General features: G+C 30.8%; 1 protein-coding gene across 1 annotated transcript; it reads left to right on the plus strand.

Moving 5' to 3' along the window:
* The first annotated feature begins 5,808 nt into the window (after nucleotides 1-5,808).
* On the plus strand, nucleotides 5,809-6,823 carry LOC131847384 (flexible cuticle protein 12-like). The gene is made up of 3 exons (XM_059196950.1): nucleotides 5,809-5,913; nucleotides 5,988-6,112; nucleotides 6,490-6,823. The coding sequence occupies exons 1-3, from the start codon at nucleotides 5,809-5,811 to the stop codon at nucleotides 6,680-6,682; spliced, it is 423 nt and encodes a 140-aa protein (XP_059052933.1). The 3' UTR covers nucleotides 6,683-6,823.
* The last annotated feature ends 9,916 nt before the right edge of the window (nucleotides 6,824-16,739 follow it).

A 16,739-nucleotide genomic window follows, 5' to 3' on the forward strand; every position in this document is an offset into this window, starting at 1 on the left:
AAACCACTTCAAAATCCGTTGCGTAGTTTTAAAGATTTAAGCATACATAGGGACGGACAGACAGCGACAGCGACTTTGTTTTATACTATGTAATGATTTACTTAAATGCACCGCCCAATAATCTCTGTTTGCCCTATGGTCGAATGAAAAATGCCTTATGGTATTAAGTCCGCCATACGCACCTTTTTTTTGTATTTGTGCATTAAGTTTTAATGAATACTTAAATATTTCCTAGAGTATATATTTTACTAGCTTTTGCCCGCTGCTTCGCTCACGTTAATTTATTCCCTTAGGGGTGGAATTTATCAAAATCCTTTCTGGAGGGGATACCTACGTCATAGTAGTACTATATGCATGCAAAGTCTCAGCCCGATTGGTTTAAAATTGACAAAGTTTCATACAAGCTTTCATCTCCTATTTTATCCCCTTGGGGGTAGAATTAATCAAAATCCTTTCATATGCGGATGCCTACGTCATAACATCTACCTGCATGCCAAATTTCAGCTCGATCCGTCCAGTGGTTTGGGCTGTGCATTGATAGATCATTATGTCAGTCACCTTTGAGTTATATATTATATACATATATATATATATATATATATAGATGGTCGTAAATGAACCCAGATTATCATCTGATGTAATAAGGAGTAACCTAGATTACTTTTATTTTAGAAAATTAAAGTTAAATTCCACGCGGACGAAGTCGTGTGGTACAGTTTAGTACATAATATAGTAACAATAGGTGGTTATAGTCGTATATGTAAATATTTATTTTTATCTACCCCAGTTTTAAATATTCTCACTCTTGACTATATTTTATATATATATATATATAGATGGTCGTGATACCAACACAGTTACAGTTACATCGTACCCCGTGCAATGAACAATGAAATTCCTGAAGAGTCAAAGGTGATCACCCATCTGTTTTAGGCTTCTCAAGACGTGAATCAATGTAGAATACAGCTTAAAATTTATGTTCTGTCACTTGGGAACAACATACAAAATACTCGATTACCTTGTGGTGTGGTGGTTTAGTACACTGCTTTAATTTCGATAGTCGCGGGTTCGGATCCTCGTATGGTGCAAAGATTTGTATTCATGAGTATGATTGTTTGGATCTGTCTGGGTGTTTTCTGTGTATTATAATATGTATCATTGCATAGTATAAAACAAAGTCGCTGTCGCTGTCTGTCCGTCCCTATATATGCTTAAATCTTTAAAGCTATGCAACGGATTTTGAAGCGGTTTCTTTAAATAGATAGTGATTCAAGAGGAAGGTTTATATGTACAATATGTGCACACCCGGGCGAAGCCAGGGCGAGTAGTTAGTATAAAAGAATGTATCTTACATATATTGGTCAATTATTGTTTAGAAATAAGATAATAAAAAATCTCAATTCATGTATAAGTACATCTATACATATAAATAAAATAGGAGTGTCTGTAATATTGAAATAACCGTTTTCTACTACGTGCATATGAATATAAATACTACTTATTTTTGTGTATGTACCATACACAAAAATTACATTTTTTACAATTTTTGTCTGTCTGTCTGTTTGTTCCGGCTAATCTCTGAAATGGCTGGACCGATTTTGACGCGACTTTTATTGACAGGTAACTGACGTAATAACGAGTAACTTGGGCTACTTTTATTTTAGAAAATTAAAGTTAAAATCCATGCGGACAAAGTCGCGGGTACAGCTAGTACAATATAATAATAAAAAACAATACATACCTTTTTCCTTAAAAAGTTGGCAACCCTAAATGAACCCAGATTATCATCTGATGTAATAAGGAGTAACTTGGATTACTTTTATTTTAGAAAATTAAAGTTAAAATCCATGCGGACAAAGTCGCGGGTACAGCTAGTACAATATAATAATAAAAAACAACTACTTTTTCCTTAAAAAGTTGGCAACCCTAAATTAACCCAGATTATCATCTGATGTAATAAGGAGTAACTTGGATTACTTTTATTTTAGAAAACTAATGTTAAATTCCACGCGGCCGTAGTCGCGGGTACAGCTAGTACATAATAAAGCAACAATAGGTGGTTATAGTCGTATATGTAATTATTTATTTTTATCTACCCCCATTTTAAATATTTCTCACTGAATGAGTTTTGTTCAAATTCATTCCTAAATTAAATTCCCTTTGATCTTTGCTTCTTTTAATAGAACGTATTAATTTAAATCTTGAGTGGGTCTCATTAAAAATGCAAAATTTCCTTCGTGTAAACTCAGTATTATGAAGTTTTAAGATTAATATCATGTAATTAGAGGTATTATTGAATAATTAAACCAAGGTATTAATTATATACACCCTGTATAATGACCCGTTTGAAATATAGCTCACCTTGTATAGTTTTATTACTTTTTACATTTGACATTGTTTTCCGGTCTCTAAAACTGAGCTTGAGTTTAGAAGGAAATATTTTACTATCAATTTTGCCCTAGCAACCATCTGTAGGTAATATTCTTTAGATACGAGAATATATATTATATATATGTATGACAACCTCGGCGGTCTAGTGGTTAGCATACCACTTTATTATCCGATGGTCGTAGGTTCGATTTCTAGTACGGTACAAACATTTTGTAATCATGAGTATGATATGATTGTTTATATCGGTCTGGGTGTTTTCTATGTACAATATGTATTTACTTACAAAAAAATGTATCCATGTATTTATATCAGTTGTCAAGTACCCATAACACAAGCTCTACTTAGTTTGAGACTAGATGGCGCTGTATGAATAGTCCTGAGATAATATTATTAAAAAAAATGCAGTTTCCCACAATAGATATATATAGTGCTTCAAGAGGAAGGTTTATATCTATAATCTATAAATAAAAATATAAATAAAATTGGAGCGTCTGTTTGTAATATTGAAATAACCGTTTTTTACTACATGCATATGAATATAAACACGGTACCTAAACCAAAATAACATTTTTTACAATTTTTGTCTGTTTGTTCCGGCTAATATCTGAAACGGCTGGACCGACTTTAACGGGACTTTTATTGGCAGGTAGCTGATGTAATAAGGAGTAAATTAGGCTACTTTTATTTTAGAAAAATAAAGTTATATTCCACGCGGATGGAGTCCCGGGTACAGCTAGTATACATATATTATTTATTTGCTTTTAATAGGTTATATTGTTCTTAAAAATAAATATTTTGAGCAAATTTTAGATCTAATTTATAAATTTAAAAACTATTAATAATCAATAAGATACGTAAAGATCGGAATTCTAGATAATAAAATGTCAATTTGTATGTGTGACGATGTTTAAGTTTTTAATATTTTATATTATTTTAGGAAGATTAATCGTATTGTTTTGCATATTACTGAATATAACAAAATAATGTAATAGTACTTCATTTTATTTTTAAACTTTCGTGTTTAATATACATTATTTATATTATTAACCGAGTCTTAACACGAACTAATTTTATGGCAAATAAAGTTGTTCATTTCTCGACGTTTCGACTAGGTTGCACTAGCCGTGTTAAGACCCGGTTAATAATATAAATAATAAAAAAATGAATACTTCATTATACTTATTCTTCTATGGCAATTACTGATGTTTACCAATATTATATAGACATCTATATAAATATACATTGTAAATATACTGGGTTTAAAAAAAATCTATTGAATTTTTTGCTAGTACTTCTCAATTTAATCTATATACTGAACTGGACGGTAGAGAAAATATATAATATCAAATAAAAAATTTTACATTTTTTAATCTACCGGTTGGCATCACAAGAAGAAAATGTATGGTACTATATGATATGTATATGGTACATTTAGTGTATGTATTTTATTCATATTTATCTATAGTATTTATATATATTAAATGTATTTGTATATGTATATTTACATGTTAAACAATTAATTTAGTAAATATATATTATTTATGACATAGGTATTATTGTTCTTATTGATTACATTTGCGCTCGACCATATTTTCTCTGCACAACCTGTGGTTGACACTGGTAGAAAATGCCGTAGAAATAGAAATAGAAATAATCTTTATTCAAATAAACTCATTACAAGCACTTTTGAATAGTCATATTTTGATTCTAAAATCAATCAATTAAATCAAGAATGCATAATATAATACAAAAAGAATGAGTTCAAGCTAAAATATATGTACTGTATGATTGTATTTTAATAGATATGTATTTTTTTTATATAAATAATTACTTTATATATATTGTATGTATTTGTATAATCAACATGTAAGTCGTTTACGTAAATATATATTAATGTAATCAGATAATTTTGTCAGTGATTATGGATTTAAAGTTTTTCTATCAAAACGTAAGGCGTTAAGTCTGCCATATGTACTTTTACCTTGGTATTTTGTGCATTGAAGTTATATAAATAAAAATAAAAATAAATAAAATGTCCTACATAATGATTTTTGAGTTTTGAATTAGCATAGTTAAAAGTATAGGAGCGGCTGGTTGACTCATTTGGTGACCCGAGTTCTGACGCATTGTTAATGCGCGAGGTAATACAGCGGCTGGGTTTATCACGAGAATTACCACTCTTTCCCAAGCTCTCGAAATTTTCCTGAATAACATTGTGACATGTATGACAACGGCCTCGATGGTCTAGCGGTTTAGCACATCGCTACTTCCGATGGTCGCGGGTCCGATTCCTCGCACGGTGCAAATATTTGTATTCATGAGTATGATAGTATGTATCAGTCTGGGTGTTTTCTATATGTGTAGTTAGATGAAAGAGATATCTGAGTATTTATATAAGCTGTCTACTACACATAATACTAGCTCTGCTTACTAGATATCGCGCTGTTATTTGTCCAGGGTTATTTATTTATTTTATTACATCTCACGACTGTAATCGCAGATGGGATAGTCACAGGAAATCAGTTGACCACATTATGCTAGGCCCTACATACTTTTATTATATAATAATAGACAAAATAACAATTTATTTTTCTTATTAACATATACATATGAAAGTAAAAAAAAAGCGGAAGATCATTTTATTTTTTAATTGATTTATTTTCGATTTCAACAAAATAATATACATCCATAATGTTACTACACTAACGTTCTTATTATCTGAGATTTGATTCTGAAGCATTGAGACGAAAAAGCATTTTTTGTTAAATACTAAATATAAAATTTCACTATAAAATTTTTATTGATTAAATTAAATTGTTATATTTTATCTGATCCTTATATTTATTGACAGCACCAATATAACACTTGTTAGCAATATGTAATTATCGACAATTTAATTTCTATATAGGTGAAGTTCTCGACTTTTCCATTTATTTTCCCGGGAAAAAAACGAAATCTCTCGAGAATTCCCGAGTACACTAACGTTCTTATTATCTGAGATTTGATATAGATATATAATATAGAAATATACCTGTATATATATATATATATAATATAGAAATATACCTACGACTATATCATAACATATATATATTTATAGACTTCGATCTGAGTTGAATTATATTTTTTATATATTATATATTGTCCAAATTATAAACTTGTGTTAAATCCAATAATTATTAGTTTCTTTTATATACAATAGCAAAATTACTCACACGACAAAAGCCGAGATTACTTAATCACAATAAGATTAATATCAGACGATAGTCATTTAAATGTTAACCGAAACTCATAAACTACGTAACCGGACATGTCACAAAGAACTTTTACAGGTACCCGGAGAAGAACACCGCCGGCAGAGGACCCGTCTAAAGCCGTCTAAGTTCAAATGTCACCGCGCGTCCTTGCCTTGCACCGATGCTCGCTAACTATAAATGCTCGCCGTACGCTTCACATGGCATCATTCGCTCGATTACCTTCCAACAGTCCCAGGACCCAAAAAACCATTCAAAAATGAAATCGGTACGTTCAGGATTGAAGTGGACATTTGGATTGTCGTCAGTCAACAGTGGTTAATGTTATATCTTTGCCAACAGTTCATTGTTCTCGCTGTGCTCGTGGCCGCGGCCGTAGCAGCCCCAGCAGCTGGTGGACCCGACTCCACTGCCCAGATCCTGCGATATGACAGCAACAATATCGGTGTTGATGGATACTCATATGGGTATAATGAACTTCTTGTACATAATTTCATTGCCAAACTGTTCTATTAACGTATTTACTTATCTTCGTAATTTTAAATGCAATAGTTTTAAAATTTAGTAATAATTACAATGTAAAAAAAAATAATTTTCTTTATAAACAATTATTTCACTTTCGTAAAATTTATAGCTCATGTGTTATTCTGATGTATAAGTTATATTATTGTAAAGTTTCATTAAAATCCATTCAGTAATTTTTACGTGAAAGAGTAACAAACAACTATCAATCTACATTCATAAACTTTCGCGTTTATAAATAATATTAATTTGTTTGCTTTATTATTAAAGTAACAGTTCAATATATTGTAATTGTCTTCTTTATCATATATTTCTCCATCAGATTTGAGACCTCCAACGGCATCTCCCAACAAGAAGAAGGTCAGCTCGTGAACGCTGGCTCCGAAAACGCAGCCATCGCCGTCCGTGGTCAGTTCTCCTACACCGGACCTGATGGCCAGCAATACACCGTGACCTACGTCGCCGACGAGAACGGCTTCCAGCCCCAAGGCGCCCACTTACCCCAAGCCGCTTAAATCAAATTAGAAGAAGCAAATATCTAGTCCAAAAATACTCATATCCATAACCTCGCCCCTTTCCCTCTCCCTGTTGTTTCCTCCAAGCGATCTGTGATACGATCCCAGTTTGATTGTTAATAAACATTTATGTTTAAGTAATTTTTACTTTAAATCTTTTTATTTACGACTCAGCAACGATTTCTGAATTCGAAATCTTTTTATTTACGACTCAGCAACGATTTCTGAATTCGAAATTTAAAAATAATTTAGAATTAATGATTTGAAAATTTGAATTCAGAACTCGTCGATACATTTTGTAATATAACCCTGACAATACCTAACAAGTACAACAATTATATTTAAGATTTATATAAATGAATCTTGAACTATTAAATAAGTTATTTTAAAATAAATCTTTTCATTATTATTTACCTTTAATACTTTATAAATTACAATATTCAATAAATTCTAATACGGCTACATTCAAATATGAACGTTGTTATTATCAAAATAATAGCCATTATTAAATCCAATGTCAAAATGTTATTTTAGATTGACATTTTGTTTATAATATTAATGATAATATAATATTCATCTTGTGAATAAAATTAGTCGAAATGGTATTCCCTGTTATAAATTGAATTGAAGACATGATTATAATATTAAAATGTATGGTAATTTAAAAACTGGTGTGACCTTCTAATCTGACTTAGATGGTCCACTTGAACGGGTCATCTTATGATAATTTCAAAGTTACAATCCTTGGCATTCTAAATTATATCGCTACTGGCTATTTGAAGCACGACATTAATTTTGATCATCAATATAAACGGTCAATGCAATAACAAAACGCAATTCATTCTCATTGCTTTTTAATATTGTACGTTTTGATTTTTATACGTAAATATTACTTTTTAATTGCATATGAATCTAAATGCGTTTAGTTTTTGTTTATCACTATCTTTCATTACTTTTTAATATTATTACGTTTAGATTTTTATTCATAAATTCATAAACCACATTTGTATATATGATTATGATTATTTGTATCGGTCTGGGTGTTTTCTATATGCAATGTGTATGTATTTACGAAAAAAATATCTATGTATTTGTATCAGTTATTTACTACCCACAATACAAGTTTTAGTTAGCTTAACTTCTTCTTGGGTCTTGAGGACTTTGTGAATTGTCCTGAGATTATTATTATTAAATAACGAACAAATTTGAACCTTACAATTACCATATTGTAATAAATAAAATTACAATAAAAAATTCAATCTTAACTTATTGCATTGCTTTGTGTAATGTTCACCTCGATTTGTCTATTTAGTCAATATTTCTATAGGTGCAGCCATTTTGAAGAGACGTGGGTGCTTCGGCAATAGATTTCTGTTTATATAGATGTAGAAATGAGTTTATTTGTTTGTTATACTTTCTCGCCAACGATTTAATGATTATATATTGCATTCACGTAGTACTACAAATAGATTAGAATAAAATAGAATAAAAAATTACTTATTCTAATCGTTGGATTACGAATTCGTATAAAGAATACATAAAAATAGAGAGTGGAGTTTTTGAAAAGAAAATTATTAATGGAAAAAGATGGAGAAATACGATTTCAGCCGGGAAGAAAGTCTTCCACACTCCGAACACCATAAAGTAAGCAATGTAACACCAAACCTGCTCAGGAATGTCCCGATGTGTGGTACAGTATAGTGACCACGCATTCAAAGTGTATATTTTAGTAAACAAATTATATTATATTAAATAAATTAAGTTTAACTCTTTACAGTTTCACTGAAAGATAGGGGGCGGGTGCCTGCACTCCAAACCCGCAGAAGAACTAAGCGGTTGAAAGCTAATTCCTGCCTGATGGATATGACTTTAGTCTGAGGCCACCACTAGAGGTTGGAACCTCGACTCAGGACGTAATTTCAATCCCCTTTTGAATTGGACGGGGGTCGATCGGACGGGGGTCGATCGGACGGGGTCTGTTATGGTGTTTGTGTTACTATTTACCATTAGGTAGGCGGTCAGTTTGTTTACCATTCCAATTAAATATAACAAGGTAACAGACATCTGTTCCATGCTAATATGTACATTATATACTTAGTTATGTGAGTCATATTCGCTTGCAGTTAAAGACTATATTGCATATTTTATATCAAACATTTCAAATTGTAATTGACAGTAAAGTTAATATAATAGCTTGTCAAATTGAACAGCATCTGAACGAGATGTCAAGAGATCAAACGGTGTGTGATGCTGTGATGTAAGAACAAAAATGGATGTGGCCATTAAATCGATTACAAAGAATTGTTACCAAAAGAGTCTACGAAATATAAATAGTTAACGTCAGAGCTAAAGATTAGGGTTGTCAGCGTAAAAAAATATTTTCCCGAAAATATTCACGATAGGCTAGGGTATTCTGCAAGGCTATTCTGATTGACTCTTACATCTATTAGCGAAAGATTCATTTATCACGTTTCTTGAAGTGTCGCGTAGAAGTCGACCCAACAGCTGATTACCCGTGATACAGGTTTTTCGGATACCTACTACAGGATCCACTTCTCCACGAATATGTATTTTAATATTAACTTTATAAGTTTAAATGGCTCCGTTACACTAACTCGTGTCAATGTTTTGTGAAAAAAAAAACTATTATTGTTATTATACGTGATGAAAATATTACAGCCCTCTGAGTATAGTAAAAAAAATAAATTTAGGAAGAACAGTAGAGCACAACAAAAGTTGGGAACCCTTTATCGACCTTTGCGTGGGGTAAAAATAACTCCCTAAATTTAGGAAGAACACACCAAAGTTGGCACCCTGTATCGTCCTTTGAGTGGGGTAAAAAATAAATCCCTAAATTTAGGGAGATCATTCTAAAGTTGGGAACCCTGATGGTGTTTTCGTAAAACGTATAACCTTTTGTAACAATACTGCAACCTTCACCTTGTTACATAACACGCGGTCGAGAGAGCATCCAATACTCATAGTATAGGTTGACATTAATATACGAGATTGGCTTATTTGTATGCATATTTTTATGGACAATTGTTTACTTCGACAATTTTGAGGTTTTATTAATCGTGTTTCTGTTAGGTATGTTAGGGGTTGTATTTATATTTGGGTTTGTTGAGTATATATTTAATTATAATAAAAGTAAACTGCAGACATAAATAGTATAAAATAATTAATAATGAAGAGCACAACAATTAATTAGTATGTCTGCAGAAGACGCCATTTTGTAGTTTTATTTTCCCGCGCAAACGTAATGTGCCACAGATGCACAATATTGCACGGCGCGCAGCCGCACTAGATTTACGAGCGCGTCATAGCTCTGTATGCGCGATGTTACTCTTAAGTATTATAACTATGACTTATTATTGTAAAACTGTGATGTATTTACACCCGCGTGTCAATGTCAAGTTTGACACATTGATCTATAATTGTCATTGTCAAAATAGAGTATGATTTTGCATTATATAGAGATTAATATGAATGGCGTTTCTGCGAATGTCCAATTGTTGCGTTAAACACTAATCAATTAATACAGAAATTATACCAAAGACAACGGCTGTATGGGCTTAGACTCTTTGCCTTTCCATTACGGATAAATAAAACAAAAAAAAAAAACTAATCAATAAAAATCATTAAAAAGGTGTGTTATTTTTATTCAACGATCACTAATTGTATATTCAAAATTTAAGTTCCTTTCCATTATCCCGTCTCGCCTGGCATAATAGGCAACACATTAAAAAGAGAATGTAATTAAAACTGTATATTCTTGAATGTAAAACAAATATTTACTGCAATTGCCCTGGTGGTGCATATGCTTATGGGCGTCGGTAATCAGTTACCATCAGGTAAGGCAAGGTCATTTGTATCCTAAACTATATATAAAAAAAAATATGGCAAACATGTGTGGCCCGCCTGATGGTAAGTTAATTGAAATTGAAGTGTAACTTACGTTCATAACGTTTTTGGAGAATGAAGATGTAACTTAATATAATGTAATTTAACAGATTTATCTTCGACAGAAGCATAGCTTATAAAACAGGCTGCTTGGCGACTGAAATCGGGTTAAGACTGAGTTATCCCACCCTTTAGAATAGAATAGAATAGAATAGAAAATCGTTTATTCAAATAAACTTAATTTAAGCACTTTTGAATAATCAACATTTTTTTAAATCTACCGCTTATTCGGAAAGCTGTCTCATCACAAGAAGAATAAGCAAGAAACTTGTGTGTTGCTCTTTTAAACAATCCTTGTAAGTTCACATTTTACAAGTCGAAACGTGTGAATACAAACTACCAACCAGCACTAATTTATTTAAGCTCAAATATAAAAACACAATAAGATTAAATCAGTCGTAGTGATAAGATATCATAATATCTACCTCAGTAAATAACTATGTAAAACTTGGTAATAGATCTAAAATATTGTTACTAACACTAATTGACATTGTTCACTAAATTGGGATTTACAATACGTAATATTTATATGTTTTATATTTTACCACGTTTTATATTTATCGAGCTCCCGATATTTTGGCAGTGTTTTAACCGCCATGATCACTGGCATACCCGTGATTTTTACTAATTATACATATTAATATTTATATATTCAAAAATTAGTGATGAACCTCTACAAGTAAATTAATTAATTGTCCATATGAATTACCTTGAAGTTCAGCGTAATTTATTATAATAATAATAATATGCAACAAAAAGACATATAAGAAAAATGTTTATAATTAATATAAGGACCCGGTGTCGAAATTAATGTGGTTATGAGGATCGTTCCATATTTTTGGGGTCCTGGATACTATAAATAGAATAGAATAGAATAGAAAATCATTTATTCAAATAAACTTAATTTAAGCACTTTTGAATAGTAGTAACATTTTTTTTATCTACCGTTCGTTCGTTCGGTGTGTCTCATCACAAGAAGAACGAGTAAGAAACTTGTGTGTTGTTTTAAACAATCCTTGTAAGTTCACATTTACAAGTCGAAACGTGTGAATACAAACTACCAACCAGCACTAACTTATTAGGGTTAAATATAAATATACAATAAGATTAAATCAGTCATAGTGATAAGAGCAGACCAGTCCCTACAAACAGCACTCGTTTACGAGTATGAGCCAGCCATCACTGCGCTCGACCATATTTTAGGGAGCCCAATGAATAAATTTCAAATGAAATCTGTTTACGATAAGATTAATTATTATTAATAATTAATTTGTTATTAATTAATAATAATGATTAATTTGTTATTAATTAATAACAATATCGTTCTCTATTACAATATAAAATGCGGATTTAATAATCTCGTACAGAAAACCTGGGAGATCGTAGCTTTGAGTAAAGGAAATATATGTATATTATAACGTGAAAGTTAGTCAGTATGAATGGACATGTTACTCTTTCACGTAAAAACTACTGCACAGATTTTGATGAAATTTATCCTAGGACTAAAATCATTTCCATTAGGCAGGAGTTGGCCTTCAGCAGCTCCAAGAAATTCTTCTGCGGGTTTAGATTACATTCTGTGTCTTTTTTCCTTAGAAATAGCACGATGAAATAGGATTATACATATTTGTGGAAAACATAATATAAATCGAAATCATAATACACGAATGGAATTATAATGTCTAAAAGTAGCATTAAAAAGAAATAAATATTAGGTAAAAATAACAAGATAGCCGGTAACAATAAAAATAAATATGTGATTGGGTTTTCCGGACCATAGACAAAGTCAAGAAGGACAAATATCATTTATATTCTTAATTTCCTATTCAAATATAGATAATTTCTATTCTATTATGTGAATTTAAATAATACCGGCCTATACTTGGAGCATTGCTATTTATAATATAGTAAATATTATATATTGTATTTCGTCTTTAATAAAAACTTTACATAGTATAAAACAAAGTCGCTGTCGCTGTCTGTCCGTCCCTCTGTATGCTTGAATCTTTAAAACTATGCAACGGATTTAGAAGCGGTTTTTAATAGATAAAGTGATTCAAGAGGAACGTTTATATGTATAATACATGTACATTATATATCATGACATAGTATAAAACAAAGTCGCTTAAAGTTTTCTTAAAGGTAGCTCGTGCGTAACGCCACTTCTGTTTCTGGCGTTCATGGGCTATGGTGACCGTTTACTAACAGATGGGCTTGTTTGCCACTTACGTAGTATTCAAAATTGAAATTAAAAAAAAAAATTATTCATGTAGGTCCGTAACAGACACTTATGACAAGTCTAATTATAATCAATATATATTGTATATACGAGATAGTGTAACAATTACACTACTACTTAGAGAACATATTAATATAATAACTTTTAGATCCAGGAACAAATCTTAGCCTAGTCTTACATCACAAAGACAATAAACAAAACAAATAAAATAAACAATAAATTAAATTGTGGCAGGCTGTGCTTCATTGCATCCTGTTAGACATTAGAATCTAATATAATAATAATTAGTAATAAACATAATAAAATAAGCTTTTTAATCTTTTATAAAATATATAGTATAAAAAAAGTCCAAAAATTTAGTGTTTGTATGAAGATCTAGTACGGTTAGCTTCCCTGTAGGTGTGCAACCTATGATGTAATTACGAGTATAGGCGACTGCTCAGAAAGGTTGCAGCCTCGTTGCTTTAGACAGTGTTATTGCATTATTGGAAATGTTAACGAAATATTATGGAATGCGCATTTAGATTTTAAGAATTTTTGCAATATTTACAATAGATTAATATATTTACTGATATTTGCAATAGATAATTGTGTTGTCCACATCACTTTCTAATCTTTTAGTAACCATATTAGTAAGAACAGTTAGCGTTAGAAAAATTAAAGCGTAGAAATGGGCATTGCTATCATAATCTATACATTTAAATAAAATTGGAGTGTCCGTTTGTAATATTGAAATAACCATTTTTTACTATATACATATGAATATAAATACGGTACATACACCAAAATATCATTTTTTACAATTTTTATCTGCCTGTCTTTTCGTTCCGGCGAATCTCTGAAATGGCTGGACCGATTTTGACGGGACTTTTTTTGGCAGGTAGCTGATGTAATAAGGAGTAACTTAGGCTACTTTTATTTTAGAAAAATAAAGTTAAATTCCACGCAGACGAAGTCGCGGGAACAACTAGTTTATCAATAAAATGTAATTGTATATACAGAAATTACAATAAGATACCAAAAGGTACCGTAATTACCTTTAAATAAATTTAAAACAGTTAAATCATAAATACAGAGCAAAGCCTAAGTGGTTATTTAAATGACAAACATGCATGGCAATAGTTGTTCATGCACGGGATTTTCATTTAATGTTAGACATAGACATCTATATATGCTTATTGCCATGCACGTTTGTCATTTAAGTAATCATCATTTAAGTATTCATCATCATTTAAGTACAATGTAAATGAACTGGCTTTAAAAAAGCAATCAATTGAATTTCTTGTCAGTTCTTCTCAGTTGAATCTGTATACTGAACTGGACGGTAGATAAAAATATGAATACAAAAAATATTACGTTCCTAAGCGGCTAAAATGTCCTACATGAATAAACGATGTTTTATTTAATGTGACATAAAACTTCTCTAAGAAATAATTGTAATATATATTATTATAAAAATATTATATGCAAATTTTATACGAGTGTGATGATTTTCGAGAATTCTATAATTACAATGAATTACACATATTTTATATTTACTATAAACTTTTATTAACGTATTAAACATTATATATTTGAATAATATTGTATCATTAGTAAAATGGAGAGCGTCCTTGAGGTAATATGACTTGCCGATTGTCAAATTATGGACAAATATTGATTAATGTCTGCTCTACATATCACGATTTTTGTAATTATAACTCTGTATATATCACGATTATTTTTTTTAATTACAAATATAAATAATAACCTAATAATTAATTAAAATAAATCTGAAAATAAAAGAAAAATAAAAAATACATATTTTCATTGAACTAAACATTTCGAATTAATGATTAACAACATTCCTGATAACAATTTGTTAGTGAATACAAATGAATACAAAATTATCAATTATACAATTAAAATAAATCAATCTTGGTATCTAGTTAATTTAGATTTGTTGTAGAAATAGTAAAACTATTAATGACTGAAAAAATGTATTTGATACGTTAAGAAAATTGTTAAAGAATCACACATGCCTGAATAAAGGTGAAAATTGCCCAATATAAATTTATTTTACTAAACTTCTTCATTTTCTATTGTAAGAAAAATAACAATGTTAAGAAAATTGTTATAGAATCACAAATGACTGAATAAAGTTCAAAATTCCCTAATATAAATTTATTTTACTAACCTTCTTCATTTTCTATTGTAAGAAAAATAACAATGTTAAGAAAATTGTTATAGAATCACAAATGACTGAATAAAGTTCAAAATTGCCTAATATAAATTTATTTTACTAAACTTCTTCATTTTCTATTGTAAGAAAAATAACAATGTTAAGAAAATTGTTATAGAATCACAAATGACTGAATAAAGTTCAAAATTGCCTAATATAAATTTATTTTACTAAACTTCTTTATTTTCTATTTTAAGAAAAATAATATTGTAATAAAAATTCACGTATCGTCGTCGCCACGTCGCCGTCTCGTGGCGTGTAACGTGTTCTCTCCGCGTTTAGGAAAGCCGGTTTCAAATATGTTGAATAATCATATTCCTCAACAAGTCATCTTCAAGCACGACTTGGAAAGTGAATGCCAAGGTCGGCCGAGTAAAAAAATGTAACATAACAAGCGGTATTCCCAAAAATATCACGTTTTTAACATTTTTAAGCAAGGAAGTGTTTAATTAACATTGTTTGGTTTTTTACATTTGCTGTGGAGACTTTTTTTATGTGTGACTAGCTGTACCCGCGACTTCGTCTGCGTGTAATTTAACAAAAAAGTTAATTAGACATTTTTTTTTAAATACAAGTAGCGTAAGTTACTTCCTATTTATCAGCTGTCAATAAAAGTCTCGTCAAAATCGGTCCAGCCATTTTAGAGATTAGCCGGTACAAACAGACACAGATTTTGCTGTATGTACCGTATTTATAATCATATGCATGTAGTAAAAGACGGTTATTTCAATATTACAAACAGACACTCCAATTTTATTTATATGTATACATATCAATTATTTCACCAGTAATAGAGTTTAAAGTGTTCTCTTATTGATAAGACTAGATCGTCGTCTTATTTGTTATATCATGTTAATAAATTGTGTCTTATCATCTTTGACCACCTCGGTGGTCTAGTGATCTAACATTTATATTCAAAAGGAGTATAATTGTTTGTATCGGTCTGGGTATTGTCAATATATACCAACCCTTTCAGATCTGAATTATTTTTTCTAAAGTATAATAAGGAGACTATATAAAAGAAAAAAATTGCCTTAAACTTTCCAAAACAAATTAGTAGTACCGCAGATAACATAATATTACATAGTAGTACTAAATTGAGTAGTTTACTGAATATTAAATTGTCTACATAAATTTATTTTTTTAAAGTTCTTATTGTGGATCCCTTATATTTAATGAAAAATGGATAATAACTGACCAAATGAATACCATCGTTTTTAATCGGATATCATATCGATCGGATATTAAAAAATCGTTTTATAGTTTAAGTCTTGTGCACGCCAGTTCTGTACAAAAATAGTATGTATTTATATCAGTTGTCTAGTAACCATAACACAAGCTCAGCTCAGCTCGGGACTCCCCTCCGATCGATCTCCCGTCCAATTCAAACGGGGACCGATGTTACGACGGCCTGAGCCGAGGTTCGAACCCCTAGCGGTGCCCTCAGACTAAAGTCGTATCCGTCAGGCGGGAGTTGGCCTTCAGCCGCTCCATAAGTCCTTCCGCGGGTTTGCAGTGCCATCTGCACTCGGCCCTTATCGTCCAGTGAAGTTGTAAAGGCCAGCTGCGGCCAAAAGCGTTAGAGTAGTCCGAAAAAAAAAAGTGACTTTATGACGCTGTGTGAATTGTCCTTA

The sequence above is a fragment of the Achroia grisella genome, unplaced genomic scaffold (genome assembly GCF_030625045.1).
Source record: "Achroia grisella isolate CSIRO2021 unplaced genomic scaffold, CSIRO_AGI_Agris_v1 utg524, whole genome shotgun sequence".
In the NCBI taxonomy this organism is placed as follows: domain Eukaryota; kingdom Metazoa; phylum Arthropoda; class Insecta; order Lepidoptera; family Pyralidae; genus Achroia; species Achroia grisella.

Excerpts from the sequence above, each read along its gene's own strand:
- LOC131847384 (XM_059196950.1), top strand. The coding sequence starts at position 5,809 with ATGCTCGCTAACTATAAATGCTCGCCGTACGCTTCACATGGCATCATT. Across the intron at positions 5,914-5,987 it reads ACCATTCAAAAATGAAATCG|TTCATTGTTCTCGCTGTGCT; the intron begins GTACGTTCAGGA and ends CTTTGCCAACAG. Across the intron at positions 6,113-6,489 it reads GTTGATGGATACTCATATGG|ATTTGAGACCTCCAACGGCA; the intron begins GTATAATGAACT and ends TTTCTCCATCAG.